Source organism: Corythoichthys intestinalis, chromosome 13 (assembly GCF_030265065.1).
Source record: "Corythoichthys intestinalis isolate RoL2023-P3 chromosome 13, ASM3026506v1, whole genome shotgun sequence".
Lineage (NCBI taxonomy): Eukaryota > Metazoa > Chordata > Actinopteri > Syngnathiformes > Syngnathidae > Corythoichthys > Corythoichthys intestinalis.
In genome coordinates this window covers 46717702-46738314 of record NC_080407.1, presented here as the reverse complement: position 1 = coordinate 46738314, position 20613 = coordinate 46717702, and the positions used below count along the sequence as shown (strand labels likewise).

General features: G+C 53.2%; 1 protein-coding gene across 1 annotated transcript in view; it reads right to left on the bottom strand.

The window, feature by feature from the left end:
- LOC130928680 (mucin-17-like) overlaps positions 1 to 19745 on the bottom strand; it is a gene marked incomplete at its 3' end in the record, with an annotated part of 33510 nt that extends 13765 nt beyond the window's left edge. The window contains exons 1-4 of the mRNA XM_057855397.1: positions 19474 to 19745; positions 13113 to 13734; positions 10799 to 12107; positions 4889 to 5128 (exon numbers count right to left, since the gene is read on the bottom strand). Of these exons, the coding sequence (XP_057711380.1) occupies positions 4889 to 5128; positions 10799 to 12107; positions 13113 to 13734; positions 19474 to 19745 (2443 nt within the window). The remainder of the gene's footprint in view (positions 1 to 4888; positions 5129 to 10798; positions 12108 to 13112; positions 13735 to 19473) is intronic.
- Positions 19746 to 20613: the final 868 nt, after the last annotated feature.

Sequence of the window (20613 nt, the reverse complement as noted above, 5' to 3'; positions counted from 1 at the left end):
GCCTCAGTGCTTGCTGGGAAGGTGGTCTCGCTGGACTCTGGTGTCGCTGTACTTGCCAGATTGGTGGTCTCTGGAACATCAGTGGTCTCTAAGGCCTCAGTGCTTGCTGGGAAGGTGGTCTCGCCGGACTCTGGTGTCACTGTACTTGCCAGATTGGTAGTTTCCGGAATCTCAGTGGATTCTAAGGCCTCAGTGCTTGCTGGGAAGGTGGTCTCGCTGGACTCTGGTGTCACTGTACTTGGCAGATTGGTAGTTTCTGGAACATCAGTGGTCTCTAAAGCCTCAGTGCTTGCTGGGAAGGTGGTCTCGCCAGATTCTGCTGTTGCTGTACTTGCCAGATTGGTAGTTTCTACAATATCAGTGGTCTCTAAGGCCTCAGTGCTTGCTGGGAAGGTGGTCTCGCTGGACTCTGGTGTCGCTGTACTTGCCAGATTGGTGGTCTCCGGAACTTCAGTGGTCTCGAAGGCCTCAGTGCTTGCTGGGAAGGTGGTCTCGCCAGACACTACTGTTGTTGTACTTGGCAGGTTGGTAGTTTCCGGAACTTCAGTGGATTCTAAGGCCTCAGTGCTTGCTGGGAAGGTGGTCTCGCCAGACTCTGGTGTCACTGTACTTGGCAGATTGGTAGTTTCCGGAACATCAGTGGTCTCGAAGGCCTCAGTGCTTGCTGGGAAGGTGGTCTCGCCAGATTCTGGTGTCGCTGTACTTGCCAGATTGGTAGTTTCCGGAACATCAGTGGTCTCGAAGGCCTCAGTGCTTGCTGGGAAGGTGGTCTCGCGAGATTCTGGTGTCGCTGTACTTGCCAGATTGGTAGTTTCTACAATATCAGTGGTCTCTAAGGCCTCAGTGCTTGCAGGGAAGGTGGTCTCGCTGGACTCTGGTGTCGCTGTACTTGCCAGATTGGTGGTCTCTGAAACATCAGTGGTCTCTAAGGCCTCAGTGCTTGCTGGAAAGGTGGTCTCGCCGGACTCTGGTGTCACTGTACTTGCCAGATTGGTAGTTTCCGGAATCTGAGTGGATTCTAAGGCCTCAGTGCTTGCTGGGAAGGTGGTCTCGCCGGACTCTATTGTTGCTGTACTTGCCAGATTGGTGGTCTCTGGAATATCAGTGGTCCCTAAGGCCTCAGTGCTTGCTGGGAAGGTGGTCTCGCCGTACTCTGGTGTCGCTGTACTTGCCAGATTGGTAGTTTCCGGAATCTCAGTGGATTCTAAGGCCTCAGTGCTTGCTGGGAAGGTGGTCTCGCTGGACTCTGGTGTCGCTGTACTTGGCAGATTGGTAGTTTCCGGAACATCAGTGGTCTCGAAGGCCTCAGTGCTTGCTGGGAAGGTGGTCTCGCTGGACTCTGGTGTCGCTGTACTTGGCAGATTGGTAGTTTCCGGAACATCAGTGGTCTCGAAGGCCTCAGTGCTTGCTGGGAAGGTGGTCTCGCCAGACACTACTGTTGCTGTACTTGGCAGGTTGGTAGTTTCTGGAACATCAGTGGTCTCTAAAGCCTCAGTGCTTGCTGGGAAGGTGGTCTCGCTGGACTCTGGTGTCGCTGTACTTGCCAGATTGGTGGTCTCTGGAACATCAGTGGTCTCTAAGGCCTCAGTGCTTGCTGGGAAGGTGGTCTCGCCAGACACAACTGTTGTTGTACTTGGCAGGTTGGTAGTTTCCGGAACTTCAGTGGATTCTAAGGCCTCAGTGCTTGCTGGGAAGGTGGTCTCGCCAGACTCTGGTGTCGCTGTACTTGCCAGATTGGTGGTCTCTGAAACATCAATGGTCTCTAAGGCCTCAGTGCTTGCTGGGAAGGTGGTCTCGCCGGACTCTGGTGTCACTGTACTTGCCAGATTGGTAGTTTCCGGAATCTGAGTGGATTCTAAGGCCTCAGTTCTTGCTGGGAAGGTGGTCTCGCTGGACTCTGGTGTCGCTGTACTTGCCAGATTGGTGGTCTCTGGAACATCAGTGGTCTCTAAGGCCTCAGTACTTGCTGGGAAGGTGGTCTCGCCAGATTCTGGTGTCGCTGTACTTGCCAGATTGGTAGTTTCTACAATATCAGTGGTCTCTAAGGCCTCAGTGCTTGCTGGGAAGGTGGTCTCGCTGGACTCTGGTGTCGCTGTACTTGCCAGATTGGTGGTCTCTGGAACATCAGTGGTCTCTAAGGCCTCAGTGCTTGCTGGGAAGGTGGTCTCGCCGGACTCTGGTGTCACTGTACTTGCCAGATTGGTAGTTTCCGGAATCTCAGTGGATTCTAAGGCCTCAGTGCTTGCTGGGAAGGTGGTCTCGCTGGACTCTGGTGTCACTGTACTTGGCAGATTGGTAGTTTCTGGAACATCAGTGGTCTCTAAAGCCTCAGTGCTTGCTGGGAAGGTGGTCTCGCCAGATTCTGCTGTTGCTGTACTTGCCAGATTGGTAGTTTCTACAATATCAGTGGTCTCTAAGGCCTCAGTGCTTGCTGGGAAGGTGGTCTCGCTGGACTCTGGTGTCGCTGTACTTGCCAGATTGGTGGTCTCTGGAACATCAGTGGTCTCTAAGGCCTCAGTGCTTGCTTGGAAGGTGGTCTCGCCAGACACTACTGTTGCTGTACTTGGCAGGTTGGTAGTTTCCGGAACTTCAGTGGATTCTAAGGCCTCAGTGCTTGCTGGGAAGGTGGTCTCGCCAGACTCTGGTGTCACTGTACTTGGTAGATTGGTAGTTTCCGGAACATCAGTGGTCTCGAAGGCCTCAGTGCTTGCTGGGAAGGTGGTCTCGCCAGATTCTGGTGTCGCTGTACTTGCCAGATTGGTAGTTTCTACAATATCAGTGGTCTCTAAGGCCTCAGTGCTTGCAGGGAAGGTGGTCTCGCTGGACTCTGGTGTCGCTGTACTTGCCAGATTGGTGGTCTCTGAAACATCAGTGGTCTCTAAGGCCTCAGTGCTTGCTGGGAAGGTGGTCTCGCCGGACTCTGGTGTCACTGTACTTGCCAGATTGGTAGTTTCCGGAATCTCAGTGGATTCTAAGGCCTCAGTGCTTGCTGGGAAGGTGGTCTCGCTGGACTCTGGTGTCGCTGTACTTGGCAGATTGGTAGTTTCCGGAACATCAGTGGTCTCGAAGGCCTCAGTGCTTGCTGGGAAGGTGGTCTCGCCAGACACTACTGTTGCTGTACTTGGCAGGTTGGTAGTTTCCGGAACTTCAGTGGATTCTAAGGCCTCAGTACTTGCTGGGAAGGTGGTCTCGCCAGACTCTGGTGTCGCTGTACTTGCCAGATTGGTGGTCTCTGAAACATCAATGGTCTCTAAGGCCTCAGTGCTTGCTGGGAAGGTGGTCTCGCCGGACTCTGGTGTCACTGTACTTGCCAGATTGGTAGTTTCCGGAATCTGAGTGGATTCTAAGGCCTCAGTTCTTGCTGGGAAGGTGGTCTCGCTGGACTCTGGTGTCGCTGTACTTGCCAGATTGGTGGTCTCTGGAACATCAGTGGTCTCTAAGGCCTCAGTACTTGCTGGGAAGGTGGTCTCGCCAGATTCTGGTGTCGCTGTACTTGCCAGATTGGTAGTTTCTACAATATCAGTGGTCTCTAAGGCCTCAGTGCTTGCTGGGAAGGTGGTCTCGCTGGACTCTGGTGTCGCTGTACTTGCCAGATTGGTGGTCTCTGGAACATCAGTGGTCTCTAAGGCCTCAGTGCTTGCTGGGAAGGTGGTCTCGCCGGACTCTGGTGTCACTGTACTTGCCAGATTGGTAGTTTCCGGAATCTCAGTGGATTCTAAGGCCTCAGTGCTTGCTGGGAAGGTGGTCTCGCTGGACTCTGGTGTCACTGTACTTGGCAGATTGGTAGTTTCTGGAACATCAGTGGTCTCTAAAGCCTCAGTGCTTGCTGGGAAGGTGGTCTCGCCAGATTCTGCTGTTGCTGTACTTGCCAGATTGGTAGTTTCTACAATATCAGTGGTCTCTAAGGCCTCAGTGCTTGCTGGGAAGGTGGTCTCGCTGGACTCTGGTGTCGCTGTACTTGCCAGATTGGTGGTCTCTGGAACATCAGTGGTCTCTAAGGCCTCAGTGCTTGCTTGGAAGGTGGTCTCGCCAGACACTACTGTTGCTGTACTTGGCAGGTTGGTAGTTTCCGGAACTTCAGTGGATTCTAAGGCCTCAGTGCTTGCTGGGAAGGTGGTCTCGCCAGACTCTGGTGTCACTGTACTTGGTAGATTGGTAGTTTCCGGAACATCAGTGGTCTCGAAGGCCTCAGTGCTTGCTGGGAAGGTGGTCTCGCCAGATTCTGGTGTCGCTGTACTTGCCAGATTGGTAGTTTCTACAATATCAGTGGTCTCTAAGGCCTCAGTGCTTGCAGGGAAGGTGGTCTCGCTGGACTCTGGTGTCGCTGTACTTGCCAGATTGGTGGTCTCTGAAACATCAGTGGTCTCTAAGGCCTCAGTGCTTGCTGGGAAGGTGGTCTCGCCGGACTCTGGTGTCACTGTACTTGCCAGATTGGTAGTTTCCGGAATCTCAGTGGATTCTAAGGCCTCAGTGCTTGCTGGGAAGGTGGTCTCGCTGGACTCTGGTGTCGCTGTACTTGGCAGATTGGTAGTTTCCGGAACATCAGTGGTCTCGAAGGCCTCAGTGCTTGCTGGGAAGGTGGTCTCGCCAGACACTACTGTTGCTGTACTTGGCAGGTTGGTAGTTTCCGGAACTTCAGTGGATTCTAAGGCCTCAGTACTTGCTGGGAAGGTGGTCTCGCCAGACTCTGGTGTCGCTGTACTTGCCAGATTGGTAGTTTCTACAATATCAGTGGTTTCTAAGGCCTCAGTGCTTGCTGGGAAGGTGGTCTCGCTGGACTCTGGTGTCGCTGTACTTGCCAGATTGGTGGTCTCTGGAACATCAGTGGTCTCTAAGGCCTCAGTGCTTGCTGGGAAGGTGGTCTCGCCGGACTCTGGTGTCACTTTACTTGCCAGATTGGTAGTTTCCGGAATCTCAGTGGATTCTAAGGCCTCAGTGCTTGCTGGGAAGGTGGTCTCGCCCGACTCTATTGTTGCTGTACTTGCCAGATTGGTGGTCTCTGGAATATCAGTGGTCCCTAAGGCCTCAGTGCTTGCTGGGAATGTGGTCTCTCCAGACTCTGGTGTCGCTGTACTTGGCAGATTGGTAGTTTCTGGAACATCAATGGTCTCGAAGGCCTCAGTGCTTGCTGGGAAGGTGGTCTCGCGAGATTCTGGTGTCGCTGTACTTGCCAGATTGGTAGTTTCTACAATATCAGTGGTCTCTAAGGCCTCAGTGCTTGCTGGGAAGGTGGTCTCGCCAGACACTATTGTTACTGTACTTGCCAGATTGGTGGTCTCTGGAATATCAGTGGTCCCTAAGGCCTCAGTGCTTGCTGGGAAGGTGGTCTCTCCAGACTCTGATGTCGCTGTACTTGGCAGATTGGTAGTTTCCGGAACATCAGTGGTCTCGAAGGCCTCAGTGCTTGCTGGGAAGGTGGTCTCGCCAGACACTACTGTTGCTGTACTTGGCAGGTTGGTAGTTTCCGGAACTTCAGTGGATTCTAAGGCCTCAGTGCTTTCTGGGAAGGTGGTCTCGCCAGACTCTGGTGTCACTGTACTTGGCAGATTGGTAGTTTCTGGAACATCAGTGGTCTCTAAAGCCTCAGTGCTTGCTGGGAAGGTGGTCTCGCTGGACTCTGGTGTCGCTGTACTTGCCAGATTGGTGGTCTCTGGAACATCAGTGGTCTCGAAGGCCTCAGTGCTTGCTGGGAAGGTGGTCTCGCCAGACACTACTGTTGTTGTACTTGGCAGGTTGGTAGTTTCCGGAACTTCAGTGGATTCTAAGGCCTCAGTGCTTGCTGGGAAGGTGGTCTCGCCAGACTCTGGTGTCACTGTACTTGGCAGATTGGTAGTTTCCGGAACATCAGTGGTCTCGAAGGCCTCAGTGCTTGCTGGGAAGGTGGTCTCGCCAGATTCTGGTGTCGCTGTACTTGCCAGATTGGTAGTTTCCGGAACATCAGTGGTCTCGAAGGCCTCAGTGCTTGCTGGGAAGGTGGTCTCGCGAGATTCTGGTGTCGCTGTACTTGCCAGATTGGTAGTTTCTACAATATCAGTGGTCTCTAAGGCCTCAGTGCTTGCAGGGAAGGTGGTCTCGCTGGACTCTGGTGTCGCTGTACTTGCCAGATTGGTGGTCTCTGAAACATCAGTGGTCTCTAAGGCCTCAGTGCTTGCTGGGAAGGTGGTCTCGCCGGACTCTGGTGTCACTGTACTTGCCAGATTGGTAGTTTCCGGAATCTGAGTGGATTCTAAGGCCTCAGTGCTTGCTGGGAAGGTGGTCTCGCTGGACTCTGGTGTCTCTGTACTTGCCAGATTGGTGGTCTCTGGAACATCAGTGGTCTCTAAGGCCTCAGTGCTTGCTGGGAAGGTGGTCTCGCCGGACTCTATTGTTGCTGTACTTTCCAGATTGGTGGTCTCTGGAATATCAGTGGTCCCTAAGGCCTCAGTGCTTGCTGGGAAGGTGGTCTCGCCGGACTCTGGTGTCACTGTACTTGCCGGATTGGTAGTTTCCGGAATCTCAGTGGATTCTATGGCTTCAGTGCTTGCTGGGAAGGTGGTCTCGCCAGACTCTGGTGTCACTGTACTTGGCAGATTGGTAGTTTCCGGAACATCAGTGGTCTCGAAGGCCTCAGTGCTTGCTGGGAAGGTGGTCTCGCCAGATTCTGGTGTCGCTGTACTTGCCAGATTGGTAGTTTCCGGAACATCAGTGGTCTCGAAGGCCTCAGTGCTTGCTGGGAAGATGGTCTCGCGAGATTCTGGTGTCGCTGTACTTGCCAGATTGGTAGTTTCTACAATATCAGTGGTCTCTAAGGCCTCAGTGCTTGCAGGGAAGGTGGTCTCGCTGGACTCTGGTGTCGCTGTACTTGCCAGATTGGTGGTCTCTGAAACATCAGTGGTCTCTAAGGCCTCAGTGCTTGCTGGGAAGGTGGTCTCGACGGACTCTGGTGTCACTGTACTTGCCAGATTGGTAGTTTCCGGAATCTCAGTGGATTCTAAGGCCTCAGTGCTTGCTGGGAAGGTGGTCTCGCCCGACTCTATTGTTGCTGTACTTGCCAGATTGGTGGTCTCTTGAATATCAGTGGTCCCTAAGGCCTCAGTGCTTGCTGGGAAGGTGGTCTCTCCAGACTCTGGTGTCGCTGTACTTGGCAGATTGGTAGTTTCCGGAACATCAGTGGTCTCGAAGGCCTCAGTGCTTGCTGGGAAGGTGGTCTCGCGAGATTCTGGTGTCGCTGTACTTGCCAGATTGGTAGTTTCTACAATATCAGTGGTCTCCAAGGCCTCAGTGCTTGCTGGGAAGGTGGTCTCGCTGGACTCTGGTGTCGCTGTACTTGCCAGATTGGTGGTCTCTGGAACATCAGTGGTCTCTAAGGCCTCAGTGCTTGCTGGGAAGGTTGTCTCGCCAGACACTACTGTTGCTGTACTTGGCAGGTTGGTAGTTTCCGGAACTTCAGTGGATTCTAAGGCCTCAGTGCTTGCTGGGAAGGTGGTCTCGCCAGACTCTGGTGTCACTGTACTTGGCAGATTGGTAGTTTCCGGAACATCAGTGGTCTCGAAGGCCTCAGTGCTTGCTGGGAAAGTGGTCTCGCCAGATTCTGGTGTCGCTGTACTTGCCAGATTGGTAGTTTCTACAATATCAGTGGACTCTAAGGCCTCAGTGCTTTCAGGGAAGGTGGTCTCGCTGGACTCTGGTGTCGCTGTACTTGCCAGATTGGTGGTCTCTGAAACATCAGTGGTCTCTAAGGCCTCAGTGCTTGCTGGGAAGGTGGTCTCGCCGGACTCTGGTGTCACTGTACTTGCCAGATTGGTAGTTTCCGGAATCTCAGTGGATTCTAAGGCCTCAGTGCTTGCTGGGAAGGTGGTCTCGCTGGACTCTGGTGTCGCTGTACTTGCCAGATTGGTGGTCTCTGGAACATCAGTGGTCTCTAAGGCCTCAGTGCTTGCTGGGAAGGTGGTCTCGCCGGACTCTATTCTTGCTGTACTTTCCAGATTGGTGGTCTCTGGAATATCAGTGGTCCCTAAGGCCTCAGTGCTTGCTGGTAAGGTGGTCTCTCCAGACTCTGGTGTCGCTGTACTTTGCAGATTGGTAGTTTCCGGAACATCAGTGGTCTCGAAGGCCTCAGTGCTTGCTGGGAAGGTGGTCTCGCCAGATTCTGGTGTCGCTGTACTTGCCAGATTGGTAGTTTCTACAATATCAGTGGTTTCTAAGGCCTCAGTGCTTGCTGGGAAGGTGGTCTCGCTGGACTCTGGTGTCGCTGTACTTGCCAGATTGGTGGTCCCTGGAACATCAGTGTTCTCTAAGGCCTCAGTACTTGCTGGGTAGGTGGTCTCGCCAGATTCTGGTGTCGCTGTACTTGCCAGATTGGTAGTTTCTACAATATCAGTGGTCTCTAAGGCCTCAGTGCTTGCAGGGAAGGTGGTCTCGCTGGACTCTGGTGTCGCTGTACTTGCCAGATTGGTGGTCCCTGGAACATCAGTGGTCTCTAAGGCCTCAGTACTTGCTGGGAAGGTGGTCTCGCCAGATTCTGGTGTCGCTGTACTTGCCAGATTGGTAGTTTCTACAATATCAGTGGTCTCTAAGGCCTCAGTGCTTGCTGGGAAGGTGGTCTCGATGGACTCTGGTGTCGCTGTACTTGCCAGATTGGTGGTCTCTGAAACATCAGTGGTCTCTAAGGCCTCAGTGCTTGCTGGGAAGGTGGTCTCGCCGGACTCTGGTGTCACTGTACTTGCCAGATTGGTAGTTTCCGGAATCTCAGTGGATTCTAAGGCCTCAGTGCTTGCTGGGAAGGTGGTCTTGCTGGACTCTGGTGTCGCTGTACTTGCCAGATTGGTGGTCTCTGGAACATCAGTGGTCTCTAAGGCCTCAGTGCTTGCTGGGTAGGTGGTCTCGCCGGACTCTATTCTTGCTGTACTTTCCAGATTGGTGGTCTCTGGAATATCAGTGGTCTCGAAGGCCTCAGTGCTTGCTGGGAAGGTGGTCTCGCGAGATTCTGGTGTCGCTGTACTTGCCAAATTGGTAGTTTCTACAATATCAGTGGTCTCTAAGGCCTCAGTGCTTGCAGGGAAGGTGGTCTCGCTGGACTCTGGTGTCGCTGTACTTGCCAGATTGGTGGTCTCTGAAACATCAGTGGTCTCTAAGGCCTCAGTGCTTGCTGGGAAGGTGGTCTCGCCGGACTCTGGTGTCACTGTACTTGCCAGATTGGTAGTTTCTACAATATCAGTGGTTTCTAAGGCCTCAGTGCTTGCTGGGAAGGTGGTCTCGCCAGACTCTGGTGTCGCTGTACTTGCCAGATTGGTGGTCCCTGGAACATCAGTGGTCTCTAAGGCCTCAGTGCTTGCTGGGAAGGTGGTCTCGCCAGACTCTGGTGTCACTGTACTTGGCAGATTGGTAGTTTCTGGAACATCAGTGGTCTCTAAAGCCTCAGTGCTTGCTGGGAAGGTGGTCTCGCTGGACTCTGGTGTCGCTGTACTTGCCAGATTGGTGGTCTCTGGAACATCAGTGGTCTCTAAGGCCTCAGTGCTTGCTGGGAAGGTGGTCTCGCCAGACACTACTGTTACTGTACTTGGCAGGTTGGTAGTTTCCGGAACTTCAGTGGATTCTAAGGCCTCAGTGCTTGCTGGGAAGGTGGTCTCGCCAGACTCTGGTGTCACTGTACTTGGCAGATTGGTAGTTTCCGGAACATCAGTGGTCTCGAAGGCCTCAGTGCTTGCTGGGAAGGTGGTCTCGCCAGATTCTGGTGTCGCTGTACTTGCCAGATTGGTAGTTTCTACAATATCAGTGGTCTCTAAGGCCTCAGTGCTTGCTGGGAAGGTGGTCTCGCTGGACTCTGGTGTCGCTGTACTTGCCAGATTGGTGGTCTCTGGAACATCAGTGGTCTCTAAGGCCTCAGTGCTTTCTGGGAAGGTAGTCTCGCCGGACTCTGGTGTCACTGTACTTGCCAGATTGGTAGTTTCCGGAATCTCAGTGGTCTCTAAGGCCTCAGTGCTTGCTGGGAAGGTGGTCTCGCTGGACTCTGGTGTCGCTGTACTTGCCAGATTGGTGGTCTCTGGAACATCAGTGGTCTCTAAGGCCTCAGTGCTTGCTGGGAAGGTGGTCTCGCCGGACTCTATTGTCGCTGTACTTGCCAGATTGGTGGTCTCTGGAACATCAGTGGTCTCTAAGGCCTCAGTGCTTGCTGGGAAGGTGGTCTCGCCAGACACTACTGTTGCTGTACTTGGCAGGTTGGTAGTTTCCGGAACTTCAGTGGATTCTAAGGCCTCAGTGCTTGCTGGGAAGGTGGTCTCGCCAGACTCTGGTGTCACTGTACTTGGCAGATTGGTAGTTTCCGGAACATCAGTGGTCTCTAAAACCTCAGTGCTTGCTGGGAAGGTGGTTTCGCCGGACTCTGATGTCGCTGTACTTGCCAGATTGGTAGTTTCCGGAACTTCAGTGGTCTCTAAGGCCTCAGTGCTCTCAGGGAAGGTGGTCTCGCTGGACTCTGGTGTCGCTGTACTTTCCAGATTGGTGGTCTCTGGAACATCAGTGGTCTCTAAGGCCTCAGTGCTTGCTGGGAAGGTGGTCTCGCTGGACTCTGGTGTCGCTGTACTTGCCAGATTGGTGGTCTCTGGAACATCAGTGGTCTCTAAGGCTTCAGTGCTTGCTGGGAAGGTGGTTTCGCCGGACTCTGGTGTCGCTGTACTTGCCAGATTGGTAGTTTCCGGAACTTCAGTGGATTCTAAGGCCTCAGTGCTTGCTGGGAAGGTGGTCTCGCCAGACTCTGGTGTCACTGTACTTGGCAGATTGGTAGTTTCTGGAACATCAGTGGTCTCTAAGGCCTCAGTGCTCTCAGGGAAGGTGGTTTCGCTGGACTCTGGTGTCGCTGTACTTTCCAGATTGGTGGTCTCCGGAACATCAGTGGTCTCTAAGGCCTCAGTGCTTGCTGGGAAGGTGGTCTCGCCGGACTCTGGTGTCGCTCTACTTGCCAGATTGGTAGTTTCCGGAACTTCAGTGGTCTCTAAAGCCTCAGTGCTTGCTGGGAAGGTGGTCTCGCTAGATTCTGCGTTTGCTGTACTTGCCAGTTTGGTAGTTTCTGGAACATCAGTGGTCTCTAAGGCCTCAGTGCTTGCTGGGAAGGTGGTCTTGCTGGACTCTGGTGTCGCTGTACTTGCCAGATTGGTGGTCTCTGGAACATCAGTGGTCTCTAAGGCCTCAGTGCTTGCTGGGAAGGTGGTCTCGCCGGACTCTGGTGTCGCTGTACTTGCCAGATTGGTAGTTTCCGGAACTTCAGTGGTATCGAAGGCCTCAGTGCTTGCTGGGAAGGTGGTCTCGCCAGACACTACTGTTGTTCTACTTGCCGGATTGGTAGTTTCTGGAACATCAGTGGTCTCTAAGGCTTCAGTGCTTGCTGGGAAGGTGGTCTCGCCAGACTCAGGTGCTGCTGTACTTGGCAGGTTGGGGGTTTGTGGAACATCAGTGGTCTCTAAAGCCTCGGTGCTCGCTGGGAAAGTGGTGTCTCCTGACTCTGGTGTTCCTGTACTTGCCAGATTGGTAGTTTCCGGAACATCAGTGGTCTCGAAGGCCTCAGTGCTTGCTGGGAAGGTGGTCTCGCCGGACTCTACTGTTGCTGTACTTGCCAGATTGGTGGTGTCTGGAACATCAGTGGTCTCTAAGGCCTCAGTGCTTGCTTGGAAGGTGGTTTCGCCGGACTCTGGTGTCGCTGTACTTGCCAGATTGGTAGTTTCCGGAACATCAGTGGATTCTAAGGCCTCAGTGCTTGTTGGGAAGGCGGTCTCGCCAGACTCTGGTGTCACTGTACTTGGCAGATTGGTAGTTTCTGGAACATCAGTGGTCTCTAAAGTCTCAGTGCTTGCTGGGACGGTAGTCTCGCCGGACTCTGGTGTCGCTGTACTTGCCAGTTTGGTAGTTTCTACAATATCAGTGGTCTCGAAGTTCTCAGTGCTTGCTAAGAAGGTGGTCATATCAGAATCTGCTGTCACTGTACTTGCCAGATTGGTAGTTTCTACAATATCAGTGGTTTCTAAGGCCTCAGTGCTTGCTGGGAAGGTGGTCTCGCCAGACTCTGGTGTCGCTGTACTTGCCAGATTGGTGGTCCCTGGAACATCAGTGGTCTCTAAGGCCTCAGTGCTTGCTGGGAAGGTGGTCTCGCCAGACTCTGGTGTCACTGTACTTGGCAGATTGGTAGTTTCTGGAACATCAGTGGTCTCTAAAGCCTCAGTGCTTGCTGGGAAGGTGGTCTCGCTGGACTCTGGTGTCGCTGTACTTGCCAGATTGGTGGTCTCTGGAACATCAGTGTTCTCTAAGGCCTCAGTGCTTGCTGGGAAGGTGGTCTCGCCAGACACTACTGTTACTGTACTTGGCAGGTTGGTAGTTTCCGGAACTTCAGTGGATTCTAAGGCCTCAGTGCTTGCTGGGAAGGTGGTCTCGCCAGACTCTGGTGTCACTGTACTTGGCAGATTGGTAGTTTCCGGAACATCAGTGGTCTCGAAGGCCTCAGTGCTTGCTGGGAAGGTGGTCTCGCCAGATTCTGGTGTCGCTGTACTTGCCAGATTGGTAGTTTCTACAATATCAGTGGTCTCTAAGGCCTCAGTGCTTGCTGGGAAGGTGGTCTCGCTGGACTCTGGTGTCGCTGTACTTGCCAGATTGGTGGTCTCTGGAACATCAGTGGTCTCTAAGGCCTCAGTGCTTGCTGGGAAGGTAGTCTCGCCGGACTCTGGTGTCACTGTACTTGCCAGATTGGTAGTTTCCGGAATCTCAGTGGTCTCTAAGGCCTCAGTGCTTGCTGGGAAGGTGGTCTCGCTGGACTCTGGTGTCGCTGTACTTGCCAGATTGGTGGTCTCTGGAACATCAGTGGTCTCTAAGGCCTCAGTGCTTGCTGGGAAGGTGGTCTCGCCAGACACTACTGTTGCTGTACTTGGCAGGTTGGTAGTTTCCGGAACTTCAGTGGATTCTAAGGCCTCAGTGCTTGCTGGGAAGGTGGTCTCGCCAGACTCTTGTGTCACTGTACTTGGCAGATTGGTAGTTTCCGGAACATCAGTGGTCTCTAAAACCTCAGTGCTTGCTGGGAAGGTGGTCTCGCCAGATTCTGGTGTCGCTGTACTTGCCAGATTGGTAGTTTCTACAATATCAGTGGTCTCTAACGCCTCAGTGCTTGCAGGGAAGGTGGTCTCGCTGGACTCTGGTGTCGCTGTACTTGCCAGATTGGTGGTCTCTGGAACATCAGTGGTCTCTAAAACCTCAGTGCTTGCTGGGAAGGTGGTTTCGCCGGACTCTGATGTCGCTGTACTTGGCAGATTGGTAGTTTCCGGAACATCAGTGGTCTCTAAGGCCTCAGTGCTCTCAGGGAAGGTGGTCTCGCTGGACTCTGGTGTCGCTGTACTTTCCAGATTGGTGGTCTCTGGAACATCAGTGGTCTCTAAGGCCTCAGTGCTTGCTGGGAAGGTGGTCTCGCTGGACTCTATTGTCGCTGTACTTGCCAGATTGGTGGTCTCTGGAACATCAGTGGTCTCTAAGGCCTCAGTGCTTGCTGGGAAGGTGGTCTCGCCGGACTCTATTCTTGCTGTACTTTCCAGATTGGTGGTCTCTGGAATATCAGTGGTCCCTAAGGCCTCAGTGCTTGCTGGTAAGGTGGTCTCTCCAGACTCTGGTGTCGCTGTACTTTGCAGATTGGTAGTTTCCGGAACATCAGTGGTCTCGAAGGCCTCAGTGCTTGCTGGGAAGGTGGTCTCGCCAGATTCTGGTGTCGCTGTACTTGCCAGATTGGTAGTTTCTACAATATCAGTGGTTTCTAAGGCCTCAGTGCTTGCTGGGAAGGTGGTCTCGCTGGACTCTGGTGTCGCTGTACTTGCCAGATTGGTGGTCCCTGGAACATCAGTGGTCTCTAAGGCCTCAGTACTTGCTGGGAAGGTGGTCTCGCCAGATTCTGGTGTCGCTGTACTTGCCAGATTGGTAGTTTCTACAATATCAGTGGTCTCTAAGGCCTCAGTGCTTGCAGGGAAGGTGGTCTCGCTGGACTCTGGTGTCGCTGTACTTGCCAGATTGGTGGTCCCTGGAACATCAGTGGTCTCTAAGGCCTCAGTACTTGCTGGGAAGGTGGTCTCGCCAGATTCTGGTGTCGCTGTACTTGCCAGATTGGTAGTTTCTACAATATCAGTGGTCTCTAAGGCCTCAGTGCTTGCTGGGAAGGTGGTCTCGCTGGACTCTGGTGTCGCTGTACTTGCCAGATTGGTGGTCTCTGGAACATCAGTGGTCTCTAAGGCCTCAGTGCTTTCTGGGAAGGTAGTCTCGCCGGACTCTGGTGTCACTGTACTTGCCAGATTGGTAGTTTCCGGAATCTCAGTGGTCTCTAAGGCCTCAGTGCTTGCTGGGAAGGTGGTCTCGCTGGACTCTGGTGTCGCTGTACTTGCCAGATTGGTGGTCTCTGGAACATCAGTGGTCTCTAAGGCCTCAGTGCTTGCTGGGAAGGTGGTCTCGCCGGACTCTATTGTCGCTGTACTTGCCAGATTGGTGGTCTCTGGAACATCAGTGGTCTCTAAGGCCTCAGTGCTTGCTGGGAAGGTGGTCTCGCCAGACACTACTGTTGCTGTACTTGGCAGGTTGGTAGTTTCCGGAACTTCAGTGGATTCTAAGGCCTCAGTGCTTGCTGGGAAGGTGGTCTCGCCAGACTCTGGTGTCACTGTACTTGGCAGATTGGTAGTTTCCGGAACATCAGTGGTCTCTAAAACCTCAGTGCTTGCTGGGAAGGTGGTCTCGCCAGATTCTGGTGTCGCTGTACTTGCCAGATTGGTAGTTTCTACAATATCAGTGGTCTCTAAGGCCTCAGTGCTTGCAGGGAAGGTGGTCTCGCTGGACTCTGGTGTCGCTGTACTTGCCAGATTGGTGGTCTCTGAAACATCAGTGGTCTCTAAGGCCTCAGTGCTTGCTGGGAAGGTGGTCTCGCCGGACTCTGGTGTCACTGTACTTGCCAGATTGGTAGTTTCCGGAATCTGAGTGGATTCTAAGGCCTCAGTGCTTGCTGGGAAGGTGGTCTCGCTGGACTCTGGTGTCGCTGTACTTGGCAGATTGGTAGTTTCCGGAACATCAGTGGTCTCGAAGGCCTCAGTGCTTGCTGGGAAGGTGGTCTCGCCAGACACTACTGTTGCTGTACTTGGCAGATTGGTAGTTTCTGGAACATCAGTGGTCTCTAAAGCCTCAGTGCTTGCTGGGAAGGTGGTCTCGCTGGACTCTGGTGTCGCTGTACTTGCCAGATTGGTGGTCTCTGGAACATCAGTGGTCTCTAAGGCCTCAGTGCTTGCTGGGAAGGTAGTCTCGCCGGACTCTGGTGTAACTGTACTTGCCAGATTGGTAGTTTCTACAATATCAGTGGTCTCGAAGTTCTCAGTGCTTGCTAAGAAGGTGGTCATATCAGAATCTGCTGTCACTGTACTTGCCAGATTGGTAGTTTCTACAATATCAGTGGTTTCTAAGGCCTCAGTGCTTGCTGGGAAGGTGGTCTCGCCAGACTCTGGTGTCGCTGTACTTGCCAGATTGGTGGTCCCTGGAACATCAGTGGTCTCTAAGGCCTCAGTGCTTGCTGGGAAGGTGGTCTCGCCAGACTCTGGTGTCACTGTACTTGGCAGATTGGTAGTTTCTGGAACATCAGTGGTCTCTAAAGCCTCAGTGCTTGCTGGGAAGGTGGTCTCGCTGGACTCTGGTGTCGCTGTACTTGCCAGATTGGTGGTCTCTGGAACATCAGTGGTCTCTAAGGCCTCAGTGCTTGCTGGGAAGGTGGTCTCGCCGGACTCTATTCTTGCTGTACTTTCCAGATTGGTGGTCTCTGGAATATCAGTGGTCCCTAAGGCCTCAGTGCTTGCTGGTAAGGTGGTCTCTCCAGACTCTGGTGTCGCTGTACTTTGCAGATTGGTAGTTTCCGGAACATCAGTGGTCTCGAAGGCCTCAGTGCTTGCTGGGAAGGTGGTCTCGCCAGATTCTGGTGTCGCTGTACTTGCCAGATTGGTAGTTTCTACAATATCAGTGGTTTCTAAGGCCTCAGTGCTTGCTGGGAAGGTGGTCTCGCTGGACTCTGGTGTCGCTGTACTTGCCAGATTGGTGGTCCCTGGAACATCAGTGTTCTCTAAGGCCTCAGTACTTGCTGGGTAGGTGGTCTCGCCAGATTCTGGTGTCGCTGTACTTGCCAGATTGGTAGTTTCTACAATATCAGTGGTCTCTAAGGCCTCAGTGCTTGCAGGGAAGGTGGTCTCGCTGGACTCTGGTGTCGCTGTACTTGCCAGATTGGTGGTCCCTGGAACATCAGTGGTCTCTAAGGCCTCAGTACTTGCTGGGAAGGTGGTCTCGCCAGATTCTGGTGTCGCTGTACTTGCCAGATTGGTAGTTTCTACAATATCAGTGGTCTCTAAGGCCTCAGTGCTTGCTGGGAAGGTGGTCTCGATGGACTCTGGTGTCGCTGTACTTGCCAGATTGGTGGTCTCTGAAACATCAGTGGTCTCTAAGGCCTCAGTGCTTGCTGGGAAGGTGGTCTCGCCGGACTCTGGTGTCACTGTACTTGCCAGATTGGTAGTTTCCGGAATCTCAGTGGATTCTAAGGCCTCAGTGCTTGCTGGGAAGGTGGTCTTGCTGGACTCTGGTGTCGCTGTACTTGCCAGATTGGTGGTCTCTGGAACATCAGTGGTCTCTAAGGCCTCAGTGCTTGCTGGGTAGGTGGTCTCGCCGGACTCTATTCTTGCTGTACTTTCCAGATTGGTGGTCTCTGGAATATCAGTGGTCTCGAAGGCCTCAGTGCTTGCTGGGAAGGTGGTCTCGCGAGATTCTGGTGTCGCTGTACTTGCCAAATTGGTAGTTTCTACAATATCAGTGGTCTCTAAGGCCTCAGTGCTTGCAGGGAAGGTGGTCTCGCTGGACTCTGGTGTCGCTGTACTTGCCAGATTGGTGGTCTCTGAAACATCAGTGGTCTCTAAGGCCTCAGTGCTTGCTGGGAAGGTGGTCTCGCCGGACTCTGGTGTCACTGTACTTGCCAGATTGGTAGTTTCTACAATATCAGTGGTTTCTAAGGCCTCAGTGCTTGCTGGGAAGGTGGTCTCGCCAGACTCTGGTGTCGCTGTACTTGCCAGATTGGTGGTCCCTGGAACATCAGTGGTCTCTAAGGCCTCAGTGCTTGCTGGGAAGGTGGTCTCGCCAGACTCTGGTGTCACTGTACTTGGCAGATTGGTAGTTTCTGGAACATCAGTGGTCTCTAAAGCCTCAGTGCTTGCTGGGAAGGTGGTCTCGCTGGACTCTGGTGTCGCTGTACTTGCCAGATTGGTGGTCTCTGGAACATCAGTGGTCTCTAAGGCCTCAGTGCTTGCTGGGAAGGTGGTCTCGCCAGACACTACTGTTACTGTACTTGGCAGGTTGGTAGTTTCCGGAACTTCAGTGGATTCTAAGGCCTCAGTGCTTGCTGGGAAGGTGGTCTCGCCAGACTCTGGTGTCACTGTACTTGGCAGATTGGTAGTTTCCGGAACATCAGTGGTCTCGAAGGCCTCAGTGCTTGCTGGGAAGGTGGTCTCGCCAGATTCTGGTGTCGCTGTACTTGCCAGATTGGTAGTTTCTACAATATCAGTGGTCTCTAAGGCCTCAGTGCTTGCTGGGAAGGTGGTCTCGCTGGACTCTGGTGTCGCTGTACTTGCCAGATTGGTGGTCTCTGGAACATCAGTGGTCTCTAAGGCCTCAGTGCTTTCTGGGAAGGTAGTCTCGCCGGACTCTGGTGTCACTGTACTTGCCAGATTGGTAGTTTCCGGAATCTCAGTGGTCTCTAAGGCCTCAGTGCTTGCTGGGAAGGTGGTCTCGCTGGACTCTGGTGTCGCTGTACTTGCCAGATTGGTGGTCTCTGGAACATCAGTGGTCTCTAAGGCCTCAGTGCTTGCTGGGAAGGTGGTCTCGCCGGACTCTATTGTCGCTGTACTTGCCAGATTGGTGGTCTCTGGAACATCAGTGGTCTCTAAGGCCTCAGTGCTTGCTGGGAAGGTGGTCTCGCCAGACACTACTGTTGCTGTACTTGGCAGGTTGGTAGTTTCCGGAACTTCAGTGGATTCTAAGGCCTCAGTGCTTGCTGGGAAGGTGGTCTCGCCAGACTCTGGTGTCACTGTACTTGGCAGATTGGTAGTTTCCGGAACATCAGTGGTCTCTAAAACCTCAGTGCTTGCTGGGAAGGTGGTTTCGCCGGACTCTGATGTCGCTGTACTTGCCAGATTGGTAGTTTCCGGAACTTCAGTGGTCTCTAAGGCCTCAGTGCTCTCAGGGAAGGTGGTCTCGCTGGACTCTGGTGTCGCTGTACTTTCCAGATTGGTGGTCTCTGGAACATCAGTGGTCTCTAAGGCCTCAGTGCTTGCTGGGAAGGTGGTCTCGCTGGACTCTGGTGTCGCTGTACTTGCCAGATTGGTGGTCTCTGGAACATCAGTGGTCTCTAAGGCTTCAGTGCTTGCTGGGAAGGTGGTTTCGCCGGACTCTGGTGTCGCTGTACTTGCCAGATTGGTAGTTTCCGGAACTTCAGTGGATTCTAAGGCCTCAGTGCTTGCTGGGAAGGTGGTCTCGCCAGACTCTGGTGTCACTGTACTTGGCAGATTGGTAGTTTCTGGAACATCAGTGGTCTCTAAGGCCTCAGTGCTCTCAGGGAAGGTGGTTTCGCTGGACTCTGGTGTCGCTGTACTTTCCAGATTGGTGGTCTCCGGAACATCAGTGGTCTCTAAGGCCTCAGTGCTTGCTGGGAAGGTGGTCTCGCCGGACTCTGGTGTCGCTCTACTTGCCAGATTGGTAGTTTCCGGAACTTCAGTGGTCTCTAAAGCCTCAGTGCTTGCTGGGAAGGTGGTCTCGCTAGATTCTGCGTTTGCTGTACTTGCCAGTTTGGTAGTTTCTGGAACATCAGTGGTCTCTAAGGCCTCAGTGCTTGCTGGGAAGGTGGTCTTGCTGGACTCTGGTGTCGCTGTACTTGCCAGATTGGTGGTCTCTGGAACATCAGTGGTCTCTAAGGCCTCAGTGCTTGCTGGGAAGGTGGTCTCGCCGGACTCTGGTGTCGCTGTACTTGCCAGATTGGTAGTTTCCGGAACTTCAGTGGTATCGAAGGCCTCAGTGCTTGCTGGGAAGGTGGTCTCGCCAGACACTACTGTTGTTCTACTTGCCGGATTGGTAGTTTCTGGAACATCAGTGGTCTCTAAGGCTTCAGTGCTTGCTGGGAAGGTGGTCTCGCCAGACTCAGGTGCTGCTGTACTTGGCAGGTTGGGGGTTTGTGGAACATCAGTGGTCTCTAAAGCCTCGGTGCTCGCTGGGAAAGTGGTGTCTCCTGACTCTGGTGTTCCTGTACTTGCCAGATTGGTAGTTTCCGGAACATCAGTGGTCTCGAAGGCCTCAGTGCTTGCTGGGAAGGTGGTCTCGCCGGACTCTACTGTTGCTGTACTTGCCAGATTGGTGGTGTCTGGAACATCAGTGGTCTCTAAGGCCTCAGTGCTTGCTTGGAAGGTGGTTTCGCCGGACTCTGGTGTCGCTGTACTTGCCAGATTGGTAGTTTCCGGAACATCAGTGGATTCTAAGGCCTCAGTGCTTGTTGGGAAGGCGGTCTCGCCAGACTCTGGTGTCACTGTACTTGGCAGATTGGTAGTTTCTGGAACATCAGTGGTCTCTAAAGTCTCAGTGCTTGCTGGGACGGTAGTCTCGCCGGACTCTGGTGTCGCTGTACTTGCCAGTTTGGTAGTTTCTACAATATCAGTGGTCTCGAAGTTCTCAGTGCTTGCTAAGAAGGTGGTCATATCAGAATCTGCTGTCACTGTACTTGCCAGATTGGTAGTTTCTACAATATCAGTGGTTTCTAAGGCCTCAGTGCTTGCTGGGAAGGTGGTCTCGCCAGACTCTGGTGTCGCTGTACTTGCCAGATTGGTGGTCCCTGGAACATCAGTGGTCTCTAAGGCCTCAGTGCTTGCTGGGAAGGTGGTCTCGCCAGACTCTGGTGTCACTGTACTTGGCAGATTGGTAGTTTCTGGAACATCAGTGGTCTCTAAAGCCTCAGTGCTTGCTGGGAAGGTGGTCTCGCTGGACTCTGGTGTCGCTGTACTTGCCAGATTGGTGGTCTCTGGAACATCAGTGTTCTCTAAGGCCTCAGTGCTTGCTGGGAAGGTGGTCTCGCCAGACACTACTGTTACTGTACTTGGCAGGTTGGTAGTTTCCGGAACTTCAGTGGATTCTAAGGCCTCAGTGCTTGCTGGGAAGGTGGTCTCGCCAGACTCTGGTGTCACTGTACTTGGCAGATTGGTAGTTTCCGGAACATCAGTGGTCTCGAAGGCCTCAGTGCTTGCTGGGAAGGTGGTCTCGCCAGATTCTGGTGTCGCTGTACTTGCCAGATTGGTAGTTTCTACAATATCAGTGGTCTCTAAGGCCTCAGTGCTTGCTGGGAAGGTGGTCTCGCTGGACTCTGGTGTCGCTGTACTTGCCAGATTGGTGGTCTCTGGAACATCAGTGGTCTCTAAGGCCTCAGTGCTTGCTGGGAAGGTAGTCTCGCCGGACTCTGGTGTCACTGTACTTGCCAGATTGGTAGTTTCCGGAATCTCAGTGGTCTCTAAGGCCTCAGTGCTTGCTGGGAAGGTGGTCTCGCTGGACTCTGGTGTCGCTGTACTTGCCAGA